At 40.1% G+C, this 16,887-nt stretch overlaps 1 protein-coding gene across 3 annotated transcripts in view; it reads right to left on the bottom strand.

Moving 5' to 3' along the window:
• Positions 1 to 16,887, bottom strand: part of IQSEC1 (IQ motif and Sec7 domain ArfGEF 1) — a 737,615-nt gene that overhangs the window by 518,148 nt on the left and 202,580 nt on the right. For all 3 annotated transcript variants that reach the window (XM_050957734.1, XM_050957735.1, XM_050957733.1), the window contains exon 2: positions 10,747 to 10,776. In XM_050957734.1, the coding sequence (XP_050813691.1) occupies positions 10,747 to 10,776 (30 nt within the window). The remainder of the gene's footprint in view (positions 1 to 10,746; positions 10,777 to 16,887) is intronic.

Below are 16,887 nucleotides of genomic sequence, written 5' to 3'. Positions count from 1 at the left end.
TTGGTGGTTGTTCACTCTAAGGGCTCAGAGGGATCAGACATGCAACCAGGTTTCTCTCCAATACAGGCTCTTATAAGTTCTGAATAGCGAGTACTAGATAGATAAAGCGAGTTAGGCTTATGGTTGTTTTCTTTATTTGCAAATGTGTATTTGGCTGGAAGGAGTTCAAATTGGTATTTTGCTGAAAAGATTTTTAATTTGTACTTGTATACTTAGGCTGGGAGGGTATTCTCAGTGTCTATAGCTGAAAGACCCTGTACCTATTCCATTTTAAATTTACAAAGATAATTTATACTGTTTTCTCTCTTTTAATTAAAAGTTTTTCTTTAAGAACCCGATTGTTTTTGTATTCTGGTGTGAGACCCCAGAGGACAGGGTCTGGATCCACCAGGGAATTGGTGGGGAGAAAGGAGGGAAGCGGGAGAGAGAGGCTAATTTCTCTCTGTGTTAGGATTACTCTCTCTCTCTCAGGGAGAATCTGGGAGGGGAAGAGAGAAGGAGGATTTTCCTCTGTTTTAAGATTCAAGGAGTTTGAATCACAGTGATCTTCCAGGGTAACCCAGGGAGGGGAAGCCTGGGAGAGGCAACGGTGAGGGAAAGGGTTTACTTTCCTTGTGTTAAGATCCAGAGGGTCTGGGTCGTGGGGGTCCCCGGGCAAGGTTTTGGGGGGGGGGGGGGAGTGGGACCAAAGTGTACCAGGCACTGGAATTCCTGGTTGGTGGCAGCGCTACAGGTTCTAAGCTGGTAATTGAGCTTAGAGGAATTCATGCTAGTACCCCATCTGTTGGACGCTAAGGATCAGAGTGGGGAATTATACCATGACACTCTCCCTTCATGCTGGCCAGCACAGCAAGGACCCTGTGAGGTTGCTGCAGCGGATGTTCTGAAGGGCACTGCTAGCAACACCCATGAAGTGAGTGCCTGAACAACTGGGTTATAAAATCAGTTTGTCTCAGTCTCTCTTGTCAGAGCTGTTCCGTGCTGTATACATAAATTAAATATTTACTGGGCCAAAGAGAGAGGCTGACATGAACCTGGGTTTTCAAAAGTGTTTCACTGAAAATGTTTAGACCAGATCTACTGCACTGGCTATGTTACTACACCAGCAACTACGTGGTGGGATGGCTTTGAGTGGGTACATCAACTCTGCACCACCCTACAGTTCCCTGAAGGTGGGAAAAAGCATTATGCCCTCTTTAGAGCCCCTCTGTGTTCCTGCAGTGGGAGAGAGAGGATTTGGCCCTATGTCTTGCAACATGTGTCTGCACTGAAGTGATGGGGGTATGACTGCAGCTGGCATAGACATACCCAAGAGAACTTTAATCTAGCTACCTCAAGTACTAGAATCGTGAAACTGTGGGTATGTCTACATCTACAATTTTGCAGCGCTGGTTGTTACAGCTGTATTAGTACAGCTGTATAGGGCCAGCGCTGCAGAGTGGCCACACTTACAGCAACCAGCGCTGCAAGTGGTGTTAGATGTGGCCACACTGCAGCGCTGTTGGGCGGCTTCAAGAGCAAACCGGGGAAGGAGACCTGCTTCCCCGCGGTTTGCTCTCGCGTTCCCCGAACCCCCGAGCAAGCAGGTCTCCTTCCCAGCGGTTTGCTCTCGCGTTCCCCGAACGCCCCTGCAAACCACGGGGAAGGAGACCTGCTTGCTCGGGGGTTCGGGGAACGCGAGAGCAAACCGGGGAAGGAGACCTGCTTGCACAGGGGTTCGGGGAACGCGAGAGCAAACCGAGGAAGGAGTCCTGCTTCCCCGCGGTTTGCTCTCGCGTTCCCCGAACCCCCCTGCAAACCGCGGGGAAGGAGACCCGCTTGGGGGGGTTCGGAGAACACCGGAACAAAACGCGGGGAAGGAGACCTGCTTGATTACCAGAGAGGCTTCCTCCAGGTATGCTGGGATACCTGCTTATTCCACGGAGGTCAAGAAAAGCGCTGGTAAGTGTCTACACTTGATTACCAGCGCTGGATCCTCTACACCTGAGAGAGAACGGGAGTACGGCCAGTGCTGCAAACAGGGAGTTGCAGCGCTGGTGATGCCCTGCAGATGTGTACACCTCCTAAGTTGCAGCGCTGTAACCCCCTCACCAGCGCTGCAATTTTGTGATGTAGACAAGCCCTGTGGCAGCATGACAGGTTTCAGAGTAGCAGCCATGTTAGTCTGTATCTGCAAAAAGAACAAGAGTACTTGTGGCACCTTAGAGACTAACAAATTTATTTCAGCATGAGCTTTCGTGAGCTACAGCTCACTTCAGATGCACAGAATGGAACACACAGACAAGAGATATTTATACATACAGAGAGCATGAAAAGATGGAAGTATGCATATCAACAGGAAGAGTCTAAATCAATTGAGATGATCTATTGTCAGCAGGGGAAAAAAAAAAACTTTTGAAGTGATAATTAAGATGACCCATAGAAAGTGTGAGAACTTAACATAGGTAAATAGATTCAAATTAGTGTAATGACCCAGTCTCTGTTAAAGCCTGAGTTAATTGTGTCTAGTTTGCATATTAATTAGAGTTCAGCAGTCTCTCTTTGGAGTCTGTTATTGAAGTTTTTTTTGTTGCAAAACTGCCACCTTCAAGTCTGTCACTGATAGTTAGAGAGGTTGACGTGTTCTCCCACTGGTTTTTGAATGTTATGATTCCTGATGTCAGATTTGTGTTCATTTATTCTTTTGTGAAGAGACTGTCCAGTTTGGCCAATGTACATGGCAGAGGGGCATTGCTGTCACATGATGGCATATATCACATTGGTAGATGTGCAGGTGAATGAGCCCCTGATGGCGTGGCTGATGTGATTAGGTCCTATGATGGTTTCACTTGAATCGATATGTGGACAGAGCTGGCATCGGGCTTTGTTGCAAGGATAGGTTCCCGGGTTAGTGTTTATGTTGTATGGTGTGCGGCTGCTGGTGAGTATTTGTTTCAGTTTGGGAGGCTGTCTGTAAGCGAGGACTGGCCTGTCTCCCAGGATCTGTGAGAGTGAGGGATCATCTTTAAGGATAGGTTGTAGATCTTTGATGACGTGCTGGAGAGGTTTTAGTTGGGGGCTGTAGATGATGGCTAGTGGCCTTCTGTTAATTTTCTTTGTTGGGCCTGTCCTGTAGTAGGTGGCTTCTGGGTACTCTTCTGGCTCTGTCAATCTGTTTTTTCACTTCAGCAGGTGGGTACTGTAGTTTTAAGAATGCTTGATAGAGATCGTGTAGGTGTTTGTCTCTGTCTCAGGGATTGGAGCAAATACGGTTGTCTGAGGGATTGGAGCAAATACGGTTGTGTCTTAGAGGTTGGCTGTAGACAATGGATCATGTGGTGTGTCCTGGATGGAAGCTGGAGGCACGTAGGTAGTGCAGTCTGTATAAGCCTTCCTGGACCCACCCAGATGGCTAGCCCAGTATGAAGCCCATGCTGTCATGGCTTCATTGCACTAGTTCCTGAGCTCACTAGATTAAAACTAGCTCTGGTATTTCTACACAAATCACACTGGAAGACTGCAGTGTAGCCACACACTTTGGGCAGGTAGTACACAACTTCTCAAAGTAAAATTTAAAGGTAGATAACAGTACTGCTAGTGAATTCTTTTACAGTCTTGCTTGACAGAAAGACTCACGTAATTGTCATCTTCAAGTCAGTGTAAGCCTCCTCTTTTGAAATCCCCACACCATACACATTTTTTAATTCTTTGTTGCCTGTCAGAGCTATTGAAGATTCAGCTATGTAATCCAGAGGTAAGAAAAATACCTTTTCATTCTGAGGTGTTGCTTTAGCTATTCTTTCAAGCTTTGAAGTATGCAGTGTTGTTGTAGCTGTGTCAGTCCCAGGATATTAAAGAGAAAACATGGGTGAGGTAATTTATTTTATTGGACCAACTTCCGTTGGAGAGAGAGAAGTTTTCAAGCCAGAGAGCTTATTTTCAGGTCTGGGAAGGTATTCAGAATGTCACAGCTAAGTACTATATCAAACATAGCTTAGCATACATAGTTAGCACATATTCTAAGGAACCATGGTCTTGACATCTTGTATTTATCTGTGACACTTGGAATACCTTGATGGAACAGATAATTTAGCATAGGCAGTTAGTGTCACAGCTAAATACAAGTCACATGTGCCGAGTACCTTTTCCTAACCTGAGAGACCTTTGCAGCTTGAAAGCTTACCTCTCTCAACAGAAGTAGGCCAAATAAAAAAAATTACCTCATTCCCTTGTCTAAGCTTTGAAGTGACAGTTTATACTACTTTTTTCATAGTAAATATTCTGAGCTCTGTCACATTGTATTAAAATGACTCAGAATAAATTGCATTTTCTACTCACAGCTATATGAAAAAAGGCACAGCTAATTAAAAAGGACTGACATTTCATACATCCATGTATACAGGTTTATTACATGGAGAAAATAAACTTTCAAACTATTTAAATATCTAGACCACATCTACTGTAACAAGCTATAAATAACCTCAAACTGATATTATAATTGTTACATTTTAACATCACAAGAATGTATTTTAACTGAGTTCAGTTGCCAGAAGTGATCTTTCAAGTTATGGGCAATCTTTATTGACATGGAAGAACACACAGACAAGGAGAACCACCACTGAAGTGAAGGGACTAGTCACATGAATCCTACTAAAATAAATGAGGACTGTAAGATCAGACTTTGACTTATTTATTTTTTTGAATTGTTTTGAAGTAAAATCAGAGTAAGTGTTACTAATGAAACAAAATCCTGTATTGGCCAGGGCCTGATGACTTTTTAGACCACTCTTTTTCCATATGCACCATCATGTGACCATCCGAGCTACATGGTCATATACTTCCTTTAATGTGCCTGTTTGGAATGTGAAGAGCAGTTGTCTTCAGAGGGACCCTGACCATCAAATTCTTCTATCCAGCTGTGGGAACTTCTGATCATCAAATTCAAGCAACTCAACAAAAGTGCCCTATTCAGATGTAATAATCTTATGTGATATACCATTCCATGTGCAAAATATAGGTAAGTACTTCAAAACCAAATATCTAAGACTGACCATCTATCAAGGCAAAAAACTCTTTAGTATTTATACTGTGGCTCAATGCGTGCAATTGCTGAAGTCTCAAGACTACCCAGGGAAGAAAAGTAGTGCTTGGGGGTGGTGGCAGCGATACCAGATCTAAGCTGGTAATTAAGCTTAGAAGTGTTCATGCAGGTCCCCACATCTGTACCCTAAAGTTCAGAGTGGGGAAGGAACCTTGACAAGGCACAAAATGTAGAGCATTCAAAGCATAGTGTTAAGCAGCAGCAGAACTCATTTCACAAAAGTAATAAAGATCCTTCTGGTAAATGGATAACTTGCAAAGAATGACACCAATACACTCCTTTTTTCAATCACTGGTCTGGTGGGAAGTCATGAAGAAATTGCTCAAAGGAGTTTCTTGCTAACATTCAGCAATTAAATAGGTTGCCCAGTTATATAAGTTTTGTTTTTGCAGTATTTAACATAGCAATGTGTTTAGAGCCATGATTACAGCCAGTGTGTTTGCTCAGTTCCTGAAGTGGCTTTAACTCACCATTACATATCCTGCATTCCCAGAACAGATGGCGGCAGACTGGCCCTGAGTGTAAACTAGATCAGACTTGGATTAAGCTCTAGTATAAACAAGACACTGGCAGCCAATAGCTTTGGTGGATTTAAGTGTCTCATCTAGATTTAGACTGAGCCAGGTTGGAGAATAGTAGTTAAATGCCAGAAGCTTCCAGCATCTTGTTTCCCACCACCAGAGGAGATGTACTGTAATTTTAGAAGAAAATTTAGAGGATCCTTTTTATTTGCCTTCTGGTTTGTTTTTGGATGTTGCAGAATCCACATTTTCAAGCTTTTCTCCACAATCATGACAGCTAGAAACGTGTTACTTTTAAAGCTGAGATTCTGATGTATTCACATGACTCCAGGAGCTAGGGATTTAAGAAAAACACCACATACCATGAGACTTTTCTCCTCCCACCCTCTACCTGTTCTGTCCTATTTTGACTGTAAGCAGATTGGGACACAGACCAGCTCTCACTAGGTGTTTGTACAACTACTAGCAAAATGGGGTCCCAATCTCAGTTGGGCCTACAGGAATGACCATAATACAAATAAATATATTGTAAGTTAGGAGACAGTAGTCTGTGTCTATGTATTCATCTCCTTCCCCCAAAAGAAATAATCTATTGTTCGAGTCCAAATCTTACCAAGCATTTGAATTTCATAACACTGCATTTAAGTCAACTATTCCATTATTGTTATTTTTATTTGTTAACAAAATGGAGAAAGTTCCTGATACTATTGCAAACACACAACCATTTGTAGCTTTGTTGTAACTGTCCAGAATCCTCTTAACCCATTTATACAGAAGGGGAAGGAAAATTCTGTACTGGTAAATAAAAAAAAGCCTGCTAGTATTAAAATTTTATATGGTAGATTAACAAGACTGGTACTAATGTATTCAACTTGCTTCTGAGCCAGCTAAATTAATCCATCCTTCTGTTAATATAAGGAACTAAGAGTCACAGGAGTTAATTAGCCCACACTCCACTATGCCTCAGCTCTGATCTACGTACATTGAGCACATTTACAGAAGGGAGAGGAGCCCAGATCCCCTACCACTCGCAATTTCCACGTCCATTTGCTGAGACTGCAAAAATAAGAGCTAATTATAGTACTGGTTGCTATAACTTGGACAATATTCCAAAAGAAAGTCAATTAAGACTCCTTCAGCATAGATTAGGCCACTAAACAGCAGGGGATGCTAATGCCTTTTGATGACCTAGGGGTAAGCAGCACCATGGCTCATTATCAATCCTATTAGAAATCCAATCCTACAAACATCTTATTTTGCTTTCTTTGCAAAAACGGTGCTTGTGAAATGGTACATTAGTACAAATTGCCATTTTCTTTGTGTACTGTAGCTAGTAAGAGTCTGACGTGTGTGAATTCCAGCCACTGCCCTCTTTCTTGTTTATTATCTAAGTGTATCAAACAAACCCTGAATGAAATCTCTTAGTAGTATCTATTATTTGTCCAATAAATATTCACACCGGCAATTTTATTCCTGGATTGCCACCAAACTGCAGCATCTTGCCTCTCTACTCTACTTCATGGATTCTATTGAGAACAATTTGGCAGAAGAAGCTGACAAATGCTATGGTCAGCATATTGATCTCTCCAGCTTTTTCACATTCACTGATGTATTCATTTGTGCAGAGAAATGATTATTTCTTCTTGTCACAAAACTGAAGTGCTGCTCCCTGAACTGCCTTCATCACCTCATTTGAGATGATTAAATTGTACCGTGAGCTATGCACTAAGTAATAAAGAAGCAAAACAATACAAGCAACTTGACTACAAGCTCAAGATGTTACCTAGAGAGAAAAGTGGGCCTTTGTGGAAGACAAAACAAAGCGAAAGTAGTAAGATCAGAAGGAAAAAAAGCACGAACACAGACAGGCAAAAGGGTATAAAGCCATTTTGGATTAGATTTACTCATTCTGCAAATCTCAGCATAAGTGGACTGTGTAGGGTATATAATATACCCCATGGGCTGAAATAGCAAATGATTCCCCTTTGTCACCCCATGTGCCAGGATTTCTGGTCATTAGAGTCATATTAGCTCTGGCCTATTCCTAAATACACCCTTTGGGCTGGCCTGTTTTAGATTGGAGCTACATCTTGAAATCATTCTGAAACTGAAGCTAGTGCTAGTGCTGAGATGAATTTCATGCTGAAAGAACATTAACATCTTGAATTCCTCCCAGAGGATAGGTGTAGTGTTTGCCATTAAAGTACTAAATGGTTTGAGATCTGGTTATCTGAAATAATGCTTCTCTGTGCTGTGCTATCATGGCTTCATTCTGTGAAAATACTCAGTCTAGACAACCCCCTTGCTGTGAGAAGCAAGAGGTTGCTAGCAGGGCATTCCCCAACTTCGCAACTCAGTCCCTTACTCCAGTCCACCAAAGCTCGGATTTATTAGTCTTCCAAGAGTGCTACAGATCCCATCTATTTTCCCAAGCATTAGAGGAAAAGATGTGCTGAGGGCTGAAGAGTTTGGGTTTATTTTATAGTTGCTGGTGAATACTTACTGTCAAGTTGTTTTGGTTTTTGCACTATATAATTCTAATTTATGGGCTTCATACCCAGAGCATGGGATGGGCCCAGACAAAGTATTTTATAAAGATGAATACGTATTTATTTGAAGGCAGCATGGAGACTGAGCTCCCCACTGTAAAGAAATCTGTTTTATCTGCACCCTCGAGTGCAGAAGGGCATCATGGGACTCCCATAGTGTAGAAGACCTTCAGCAGGCCCTCTATGGGTGAATTGAACCGTTAGTAAATGCACACTTGAAGGTAGAATAGGCTCTCTATCATTCTTTTCCAATCACCAAATAAAATATGAAAATGGCTGCTAGCAGTTAAGTCAAAAAAAGGCAAATCAACAAAATCAAAATGCCAAAGAAGGAAATCATCATCATGGGCAGGAATCTGATCTCAGTTACATCACCAGGGGCGGCTCCAGGCCCCAGCACACCAAGCGCATGCTTGGGGCAGCATGCCATGGGGGGCTCTCTGCCTGCCACCGGGAGGGTGGGAGGCAGAGAGCCTTTGGTTGCATGCCTGCGGAAGGTCCGCTGGTCCCGGAGACCTCCTGCAGGCATGAGGTCATGGGACCAGCAGACCCTCCGCAGGCACACCTGCGGGAGGTCCACTGGAGCTGCAGGATCAGTGATTGGCAGAGTGGCCCCGCCGTGCTTGGGGCGGCGAAATGTCTAGACCCCCCCTCCCGTACATCACGGTAAGTCTTGAGTAACTCTTGACTTCAGCGAAGTGATTCTCAGCGTATGAGATCAGAATATAACCCAATGTGATTTTAGCTATTTTGGGCTTTTCTTTTTAACTTTCTCCCTAAGCAGACCAATATTGCAATGAATAGGAAGCGTTTATGGGTAAATGAACTTGCATATTATAAATATTTATCAAAGTGGTCAAACTCCATTGCCTGGCCATTGGACTCAGTGCACTAAGAAATTGTCTTAACATATTGTTGTTTACACAACCTATAATATCTTTGACAACTAAGGGAGCCTAAAGCAACTCCAGGCAGGAGTTTAAGTTGTGGGGGCCTTTATACTGGCCCTTCTCAGCATAACAAAACAAACAAACAAACAGGCAAAATTCTGTGTTCCCTTTTCAGTTTTCACTCAGTCTTTATTTCAGGCAAATTTAAAATGGGACAAATTCAGTAGATAGCACATTTATAGCATGTGTTTCCAAATGCTTTACCTACAGTAACTATCTATTCCTTCTTTTATGAATAATCTGAATATACCATACTAATAGTTTCTTCTTCAATTCTAGAAATGTGAGGTCATGCTAATTATGAATTTAAGGGAGTTGTGTATCTGTATGTTTCCTTCACTACAATCCTAACTACTAACCAATTATTCTAATTCTCCTATTGCATGCATGGAACATGCTTTCTGCTTCTCCCACACTCTACTCCACATGCAGGTCAGTTCCACATCGATTTATTGGAAAGTGTCCTAATTAAGCAATCAGCTGAAAGGCAGAGAGCTGGTGCATGATTCTGAGCAGAGTTTTCACTCATGTTTTAGAAAATCTCTTGGTGTCTGATGCAGATTAATCAGTTTCATATTTGTGTAAGTCAGTGAGTTTTTGCAGAGATACTCCAAACCAGAGCAGTCTAGAGTTGATTTTTTGGTGGTGGTAGTGATTTTCTGGTGGGAATAGCTTACAATGCCAGCAGTTGGGGAAACATGGTAACCATGAAAATAGCAAACTGGAGAACTTAGGCAGAGATTTTGTGGTTGCCATTCTGGAACTAGCAATCATGAATCCAAGCCTGCGTTCCTTGTGCATCAAGACGGTTTTAGCTAAAAAGAGTATGAATGCAAGTGAAATGCAGAAACAGGTTCCAAGTGTGCAGTTTTTAAAGTTCTGACTGATTTAAAATGCCCATTAAGAGTTCCACAGTTCACAGCTATGACAAAAGAGAAATATATTTTCAGTGTGTGAGGCAAATCCAAAACAACTATAAAATATTTTACATACATTAAAGGTCTGATGCCCTAACCATCAACATCTTCCAGGGCATCAGGATCTCCATGAAATCAAACCAGTTTAAAGAAAATCTAAGAAGTTTCTCTTATGTTATGTAAAAGAACAGGATTGTACAAAGACAACCAAACATGAGAACAGAGGGACAATTTGCATTGACATGGAATTTGACAGCTGTTATGCCCTAGGACTAAGAGTTGGTGCTCTCCTTTGCTAGAGTGATGGCCAACATGCAACACGGTAAGAAGAAACACTAGAAATGACAATGAAATTATGTTCCCTGGCTGTCCCAGTCTTTGGTTTTGCTACAGTACAGAAAATGCTCTCACACACAAGTCTGAACTAAACCTTCTTGCAGTCTGTTGTGGCTAGACAACAAGGCCAGCAAACACTGTGCTTGTCTATTTGTTGGTCCTAATTGAAACAGTCACTATAGCATGCTTTTTTGTGTGTGTAAAATAGGACCAATTTGAAAACAAAAATTAAAAAAAGATTGTAAAACATTCTCTTTTGGTTTTGTGCTTTTAAAATGCAACACAGTTTACTTGGAGTATTAAGCCAGAAACCAAAGCACGTTGTCTCATTAAAATAACCAGCTCTGTAGGGACTGAGAGATAGAAGGAAGAAATGACAATGTAAACACGTACCTGATGCTTCTTGAGCTTTCACCTTCGGACCTGCAGAGTAACAAAAAGTAGTATTTAGAACACCACCACTTCAGCTCTTTGCATTTATAAAATAAACAGACCCTCATTCACGTTTTGCAAATGCCAGAAATACTTACTCATCTTTAATGCTCTCTCTTTAAGTTTCATTTTATATCTCCAGTGCTTTTATACTTTTGCTACCAATTAGCAATTAAAAATGATTCTACTTAAAGTAACAAGAAATCAGTTAGGAGAAATTAAAAAGATAACAGTTAACAAGTCAATCATGAGGACACTTAAATGTTAGCTGTCACACTCTTGACCTGTCAAAGACCTTTTGTAAATATGCACTATCACAGATTTATGTTCCACGTTTGTAAAGTACAAATATCAGCCTCTTACATCCCATACTAGCAGCAGGTTAGCTTTTACATTCTTTAGTCTCTCCAGTATTAAAAAGGTCATGGACATATACATTTAGGAATCTAATCCCCAGACTTCTCAAATATTGTTCTGCTTCCAAAGAGCTATGGATTGCAAATACAATCAACCTAAAATATGATTTTTGATAATATGTATGTTTCTTAAATTGTGAGAAAGTGAAAGAATATGCTCTACTGCAGTTATTTAAGGACTACCATCATATTCTCTTCCAAATGGAGAGTAATTTTATGAATCCACAATGATGCAAAACATACTTTTTCCTCTGTTTGCTATTTTTAAATACGGAGATTGAATAGGATATCATTCAAACTGACAAACTTCTCGTCCCTGAAGAAAAATAGAAACTGGATACAGTTTTAATATTTCATGAATGAATGCAGAATCCAGAGCAGAATATATAAAATCATCTGTCTGATTCTGTCAAAAAATGCATCTGGTTTTAGCACTACAGAAAACCTAAAATATTTGCCTCTGTATCCTGGTGAGGTAATGATGACAAACTTACAGATTAACTAATCAACATGTAGTAGGGCTGTCAAGTGATTAAAAATATTGTGATAAATTAGTGCAATAAAGTTACAATTATTGCACTGTTAAATAGAATACTATTTAAATATTTTGGATGTTTTCCCACAATTAAAAAACATTGATTTCAATTATAATCACGGTATAAAAAAGTGTACAATGCTCCCTTTATATGTACATGCACTTTTGATTACAAATATGCACATGGTAAAAAATGAAAGAAATTGTATTTTTCAATTCACCTAATACAAGTAATGTAGTGCAATCTCTTTATCATGAAAGAGTTGAACTTACCAATGTAGAATTATGTACAAAAAAACTTCATTCAAAAATAAAACAATGTCTGAGCCTATAAGCCAGTCGCTCAGACAAAAAAGTTTGTTTACATTTGCAGGAGATAATGCTGCCCGCTTCTTGTTCACAAAGTAACCTGAAAGTGAGACCAGGCATTCACATGACACTGTTGTAGCCAGTGTCTCAAGATATTTACATGCCAGGTGTGCTAAAGAGTCATATGTCCCTTCATGCTTCAACCACCATTCCAGATGGTGTCCATACTGATCATGGGTTCTGCTCAATATCAATCCAAAGCAGTGTAGACCGATGCATGTTCATTCTCATCATCTGAGTCAAATACCACCAGAAGAAGGTTGATTCTTTTTTTTTGGTGGTTCAGGTTCTGTAGTTCTCTCATCGGAGTGTTGCTCTTTTAAGACTTCTGAAAGCATGCTCCACACCTCATCCCTCTCAGATTTTGGAAGGCACTTCAGATTTTTAAACCTTGGGTTGAGTGCTGTAGCTCTCTTTAGAAATCTCACATTAGTATCTTGTGTTTTGTCAAATCTGCAGGAAAAAAGTGTTCTTAAAAAAAAGAAACTAACATGATGTGCAGAGTCATCATCCAAGACTACTATAACATGAAATATATGGCAGATGGGGGTAAAATAGAGCCGGAGATATACAATTCTCCCCTAAGGAGTTCAGTCACAAATTTAATTAACACTTTTTTAAACAAGCATCATCAACATGGAAGCATGTCCTCTGGAATGGTGGCCGAAACATGAAGGGGCATATGAATGTTTAGCATATCTGTCATATAGATACCTTGTAATTCCGGCTACAAGAGTACCATGTAAATGCTTATTTTGACTTTCTGGTGAAAATGTAAAGAAGAGGGCAGCATTATCTCCTGTAAATGTAAACAAACTTCTTTGTCTTAGTGATTGGCTGAACTAGAAGTAGGACTGAGTGGACTTGTACGCTCTAAAGTTGTGTGTTGTTTTGTTTGAGAGCAGTTATGTAAAAAGAAAAATCTACATTTTTAAGTTGCACTTTCACGATAAAGAGATTACACTGCAGTACTTGTAAGAAGTGAATTGAAAAATACCGGTTTTTTTACAGTGCAAATATTTGTAATCAAAATATAAAGTGATCAGTGTACAATTTGTATTCTGTGTTGTAAATGAAATAAATGAATGTATTTGAAAATGTAGAAAACCATCCAAAAATAAATTTCAATTGGTATTCTATTGTTTAACAGTGCGATTAAAACAGTGATTAATCATGATTACTTTTTTTAGTTAACTGTGATTGAGCGCCCTAATCTGTAGCTGATTTTTCCTGTATCCAAAAGGGAGGAACAAAAGTCATGTCACATCCTTTGTAAGAACCCAGATAAAATGCGTGAAAGGAAACTGACAGCTGTAACCAACTTCTACAGCTTAATTGTTTTGGAATCTTTATTTAGGACTTTCATTTACCTATAGTAAGAGCTGTGCTGTTGATTGCACAAATGAACTATCATTGTGCCAACTTCCCTTTAGCGTATTAATGCAGTTCTGCACAAAAAGGAGATGCTAACTAGAGAATACAGAATGAATTTTGGTTACTGCACATAAATCTAACAATGCCATCACTGAATTCTAGATCAAAGTCCCATCTGAAGTAGATATAACGATCATTGTGACATTGTGCCCCATCTCAAAAAAGATATATTGGAAGTGGAAAAAGTTCAGAAAAGGGCAACAAAAATGGTTAGGGGTATGGAACAGCTGCCATAGGAGCAGAGATTAAGACGATTGGGACTTTTCAGCTTGGAAAAGAGATGGGTAATGGGGGGGGGAATATGATAGAGGTCTATAAAATCATGCCTGATGTGGAGAAAGTAAATAAGGAAGGGTTATTTATTCCTTCTCATAATACAAAAACAAGAAGTCACCAAATAAAATTAGTAGGCAGCAGTTTTAAAACAAAAAGTAGTATTTCCTCACAAAACAACCAGCGGAACTCCTTGCCAGAGGATGTTATGAAGGCCAACACTATAACAGAGTTCAAAAAATAACTAGATGGACCTATTTTCCATGAACCTATCAATGGCTACGATGGCCAGTGATGGTGTTCCTAGGCTCTTTTTGCCAGAAGCTGGGAATCTGTGACAGGGATCATTTGATGATTACCTGTTCTGTTCCTTTCCTTTAGGATACCTGGCATTGGCCACTGTCAGAAGACAGGATACTGGGCTAGATGGACCTTTAGTCTGACCCAGAATGTCCATTCTTATAAGTAATGAATTCTTGAGGAGTACATATTCTAATTATTACATGATTATAGGCAGAGCTGGCAGTGGAACCTATAGTCCAATTTATATGATACATTCCATGATAAGACCCTACTTTCAGTTGTTCAGAAGTTTAACCAAACATTAACTGTTCAAACTGAAAGTTTTCATGTTCAGTTTCTGCTTGAGGCTAAATTGCTTTTGGAAAGTTTCAGCTAATATGGTTCAATTGTTTCTGAAAACAAAAGTTAATCGAAATAACCTGTTTTCCCCTATATTAAAAATTCTTACAACCATTTAGTTGAGAAGCTCTAGTGACTCCAAATGTTAGAAAAAGGGCTTTACATTTGGAAGATTGCTGTGCTGTCAGAGATATCCTTGTGCCATCCCTGTGAGAATATGCCCAAATTTGGCCAAGTTATGAGGCTTTCAAATCTCAGTTGGCACACTTTCAGTAGAGACTTCTTTGACTTTGGCAGCTAAATTCTTTTGAAGAGTTGCCCTGTGCATACTTCAGGCTGGGGCTGCAGGAAAGGCAGAGGGAAAGGGGACAGGAGCTGGGGTGTTCGGAGGGGGAGTCACGAAAAGGCAGGAGGCAGGGAATGGGTGGTGCAGGGAAAGGGAGGAGAGAGTAGGGGCACAGGGGCAGAAGGGTCTGTAGCAAGTAGACTACAGTCCCCTCCAGAATCTGGAATTGAATCCAGGAGTCCTGCATTTCTACATTTCTCTGCTGTCAGCAAATAGTTGTGAAACCCACTTGTAAACAGTGCATCTCATCCTCATCTAGAGCCTGGTCCACACAGAAGATAACAGCCTTCTACTGCTACTAGTTATGCTATTAGCTCAAGGGCAAGAGGTCTGTGCTATTGATCAAAAAGGTCAAAACTCAGATGATGATCCAGGTTTGGGAATGGGAAGGGTAAGGAATGGGTTATCAATATGGCTAAAAAAAAAAAAAAAAAAAAAAAAAAAAAAAAAAAATCAGAATTTCTGGTTCAGTTCTCTTTTTAAACACACTTGGAAAACTGCACCCAAAAAAGTGTATGTTAAGGTTACAAAATCAAGAATTTATGTTAGGAAATTCCAGACTTAAGGTTGCCTATGCAACTTTACAGAGAAGGATGTTGGTTATCAAAAGCTAATATATATTATGACAAAATATTTCATGTCTCCTGTGAGCTTGTGACCTTTTGGATGAAAAGAGTAATGGACTATCTAAAACCTGGTTAGAAAAAGCCATTATCTCCAAGAAGAATACGCAACATTATGCTAGAGGTGAGGGAAAGCTTTGGCTGAGAAGAAGCCAAGAGATTTTTACCATATTGGGAAATAAGTAGCTTTCAAGGTTCTGCAGCTGAAGTTTAGCACCTTATTGTCAGTATTTTTTGTAGATATTGTCAGGTGTTGAAGGTCTTTTTGCCTTCTGTTTTCTTATAACTTCCAATAAATGTCACTTTGGTTTTCATAGAATGTCAGGGTTGGAAGGGACCTCAGGAAGTCATCTAGTCCAACCCCCTGCTCAAAGCAGGACCAATCCCCAGACAGATTTTTGCCCCAAATCTGTAAGTGGTCCCCTCAAGGATTGAACTCACAACCCTGGGTTTAGCAGGCCAGTGCTCAAATCACTGAGCTATCCCTCCCCCCGTCTAGAGCTGAACCAGATCTAGATGCTCTTTTTGGGCAGGGAGTGGCTGGGACTTTGAAGAACATTATTGCTCTCTGGTCATTGAGAGGGCTGTGGCTAGTGATCTTAATACAGACCAAGGAGTGACATCCAGATATGGAATAGCTGTGAAAGGAGCAGAGATAGTTGAGTGTATTGACAGGCAGCGTCACAAACATTTCAACGCAAAATGACAGAAATTAAAGCTCTGGAGAATACTGCTGCCTTAAGCAAAGTAAGAAATGCTGCTGCCAGAAAGAAATGTAGCAAAATCCAAACCACTTAATATAATTAAACTATTCCAGAGAGATGTAAACCACACACAAAACTTGTAAACAGATACAATTACCTTCCTGGAAAGTTTGAATACAATTTCATTGCAATTATCTCCTTTTACTTTGAAGATTACTGAAAATATTTCTGAGTATCCTCATTCTTCAACTAACAAGAGGATGCTATGTTTAGTGGTATCTTTCAGCACTAAAACGTGGTAGTTTACTGTGGTATTTGGTATCAATCACAAGCATAACATCATCTCCTATAAAAGGCATCAGTGAAGAACAAGCCTGACCTTTGTAAATGCCTGAGTTCTAAAGTGTCAGTGATATTATGCAGTCTTATTCATGGTATATAATGTTAATCCTACTGTATACAAAGTTTTTTCCCCACAGAAGGAACATGAGTGGAACAACTGTACATATCTACAAATCATAGGCAGTCAGTTAAATAAATATTGAATTGGCCCTTGCCATAGATCAGTTCACATTAATGAAGGTGATATCTGACTTAGCATATATTTATTTGTAACTGAAATGTATAGTAAATTTTTCAAATACAAATGAAAACATAGTGAAAGCTGTAGAATGATTGCACAAAGTAAATTCTCTCCTAAAGGGTCTTCTGTATGTATTTAAGAAGAGAATGGAAAGACTGATCCCTGCGAACTACCCCG

The sequence above is a fragment of the Gopherus flavomarginatus genome, chromosome 6 (genome assembly GCF_025201925.1).
Source record: "Gopherus flavomarginatus isolate rGopFla2 chromosome 6, rGopFla2.mat.asm, whole genome shotgun sequence".
In the NCBI taxonomy this organism is placed as follows: Eukaryota; Metazoa; Chordata; order Testudines; family Testudinidae; genus Gopherus; species Gopherus flavomarginatus.
This window is presented reverse-complemented; position numbering and strand designations above follow the sequence as displayed.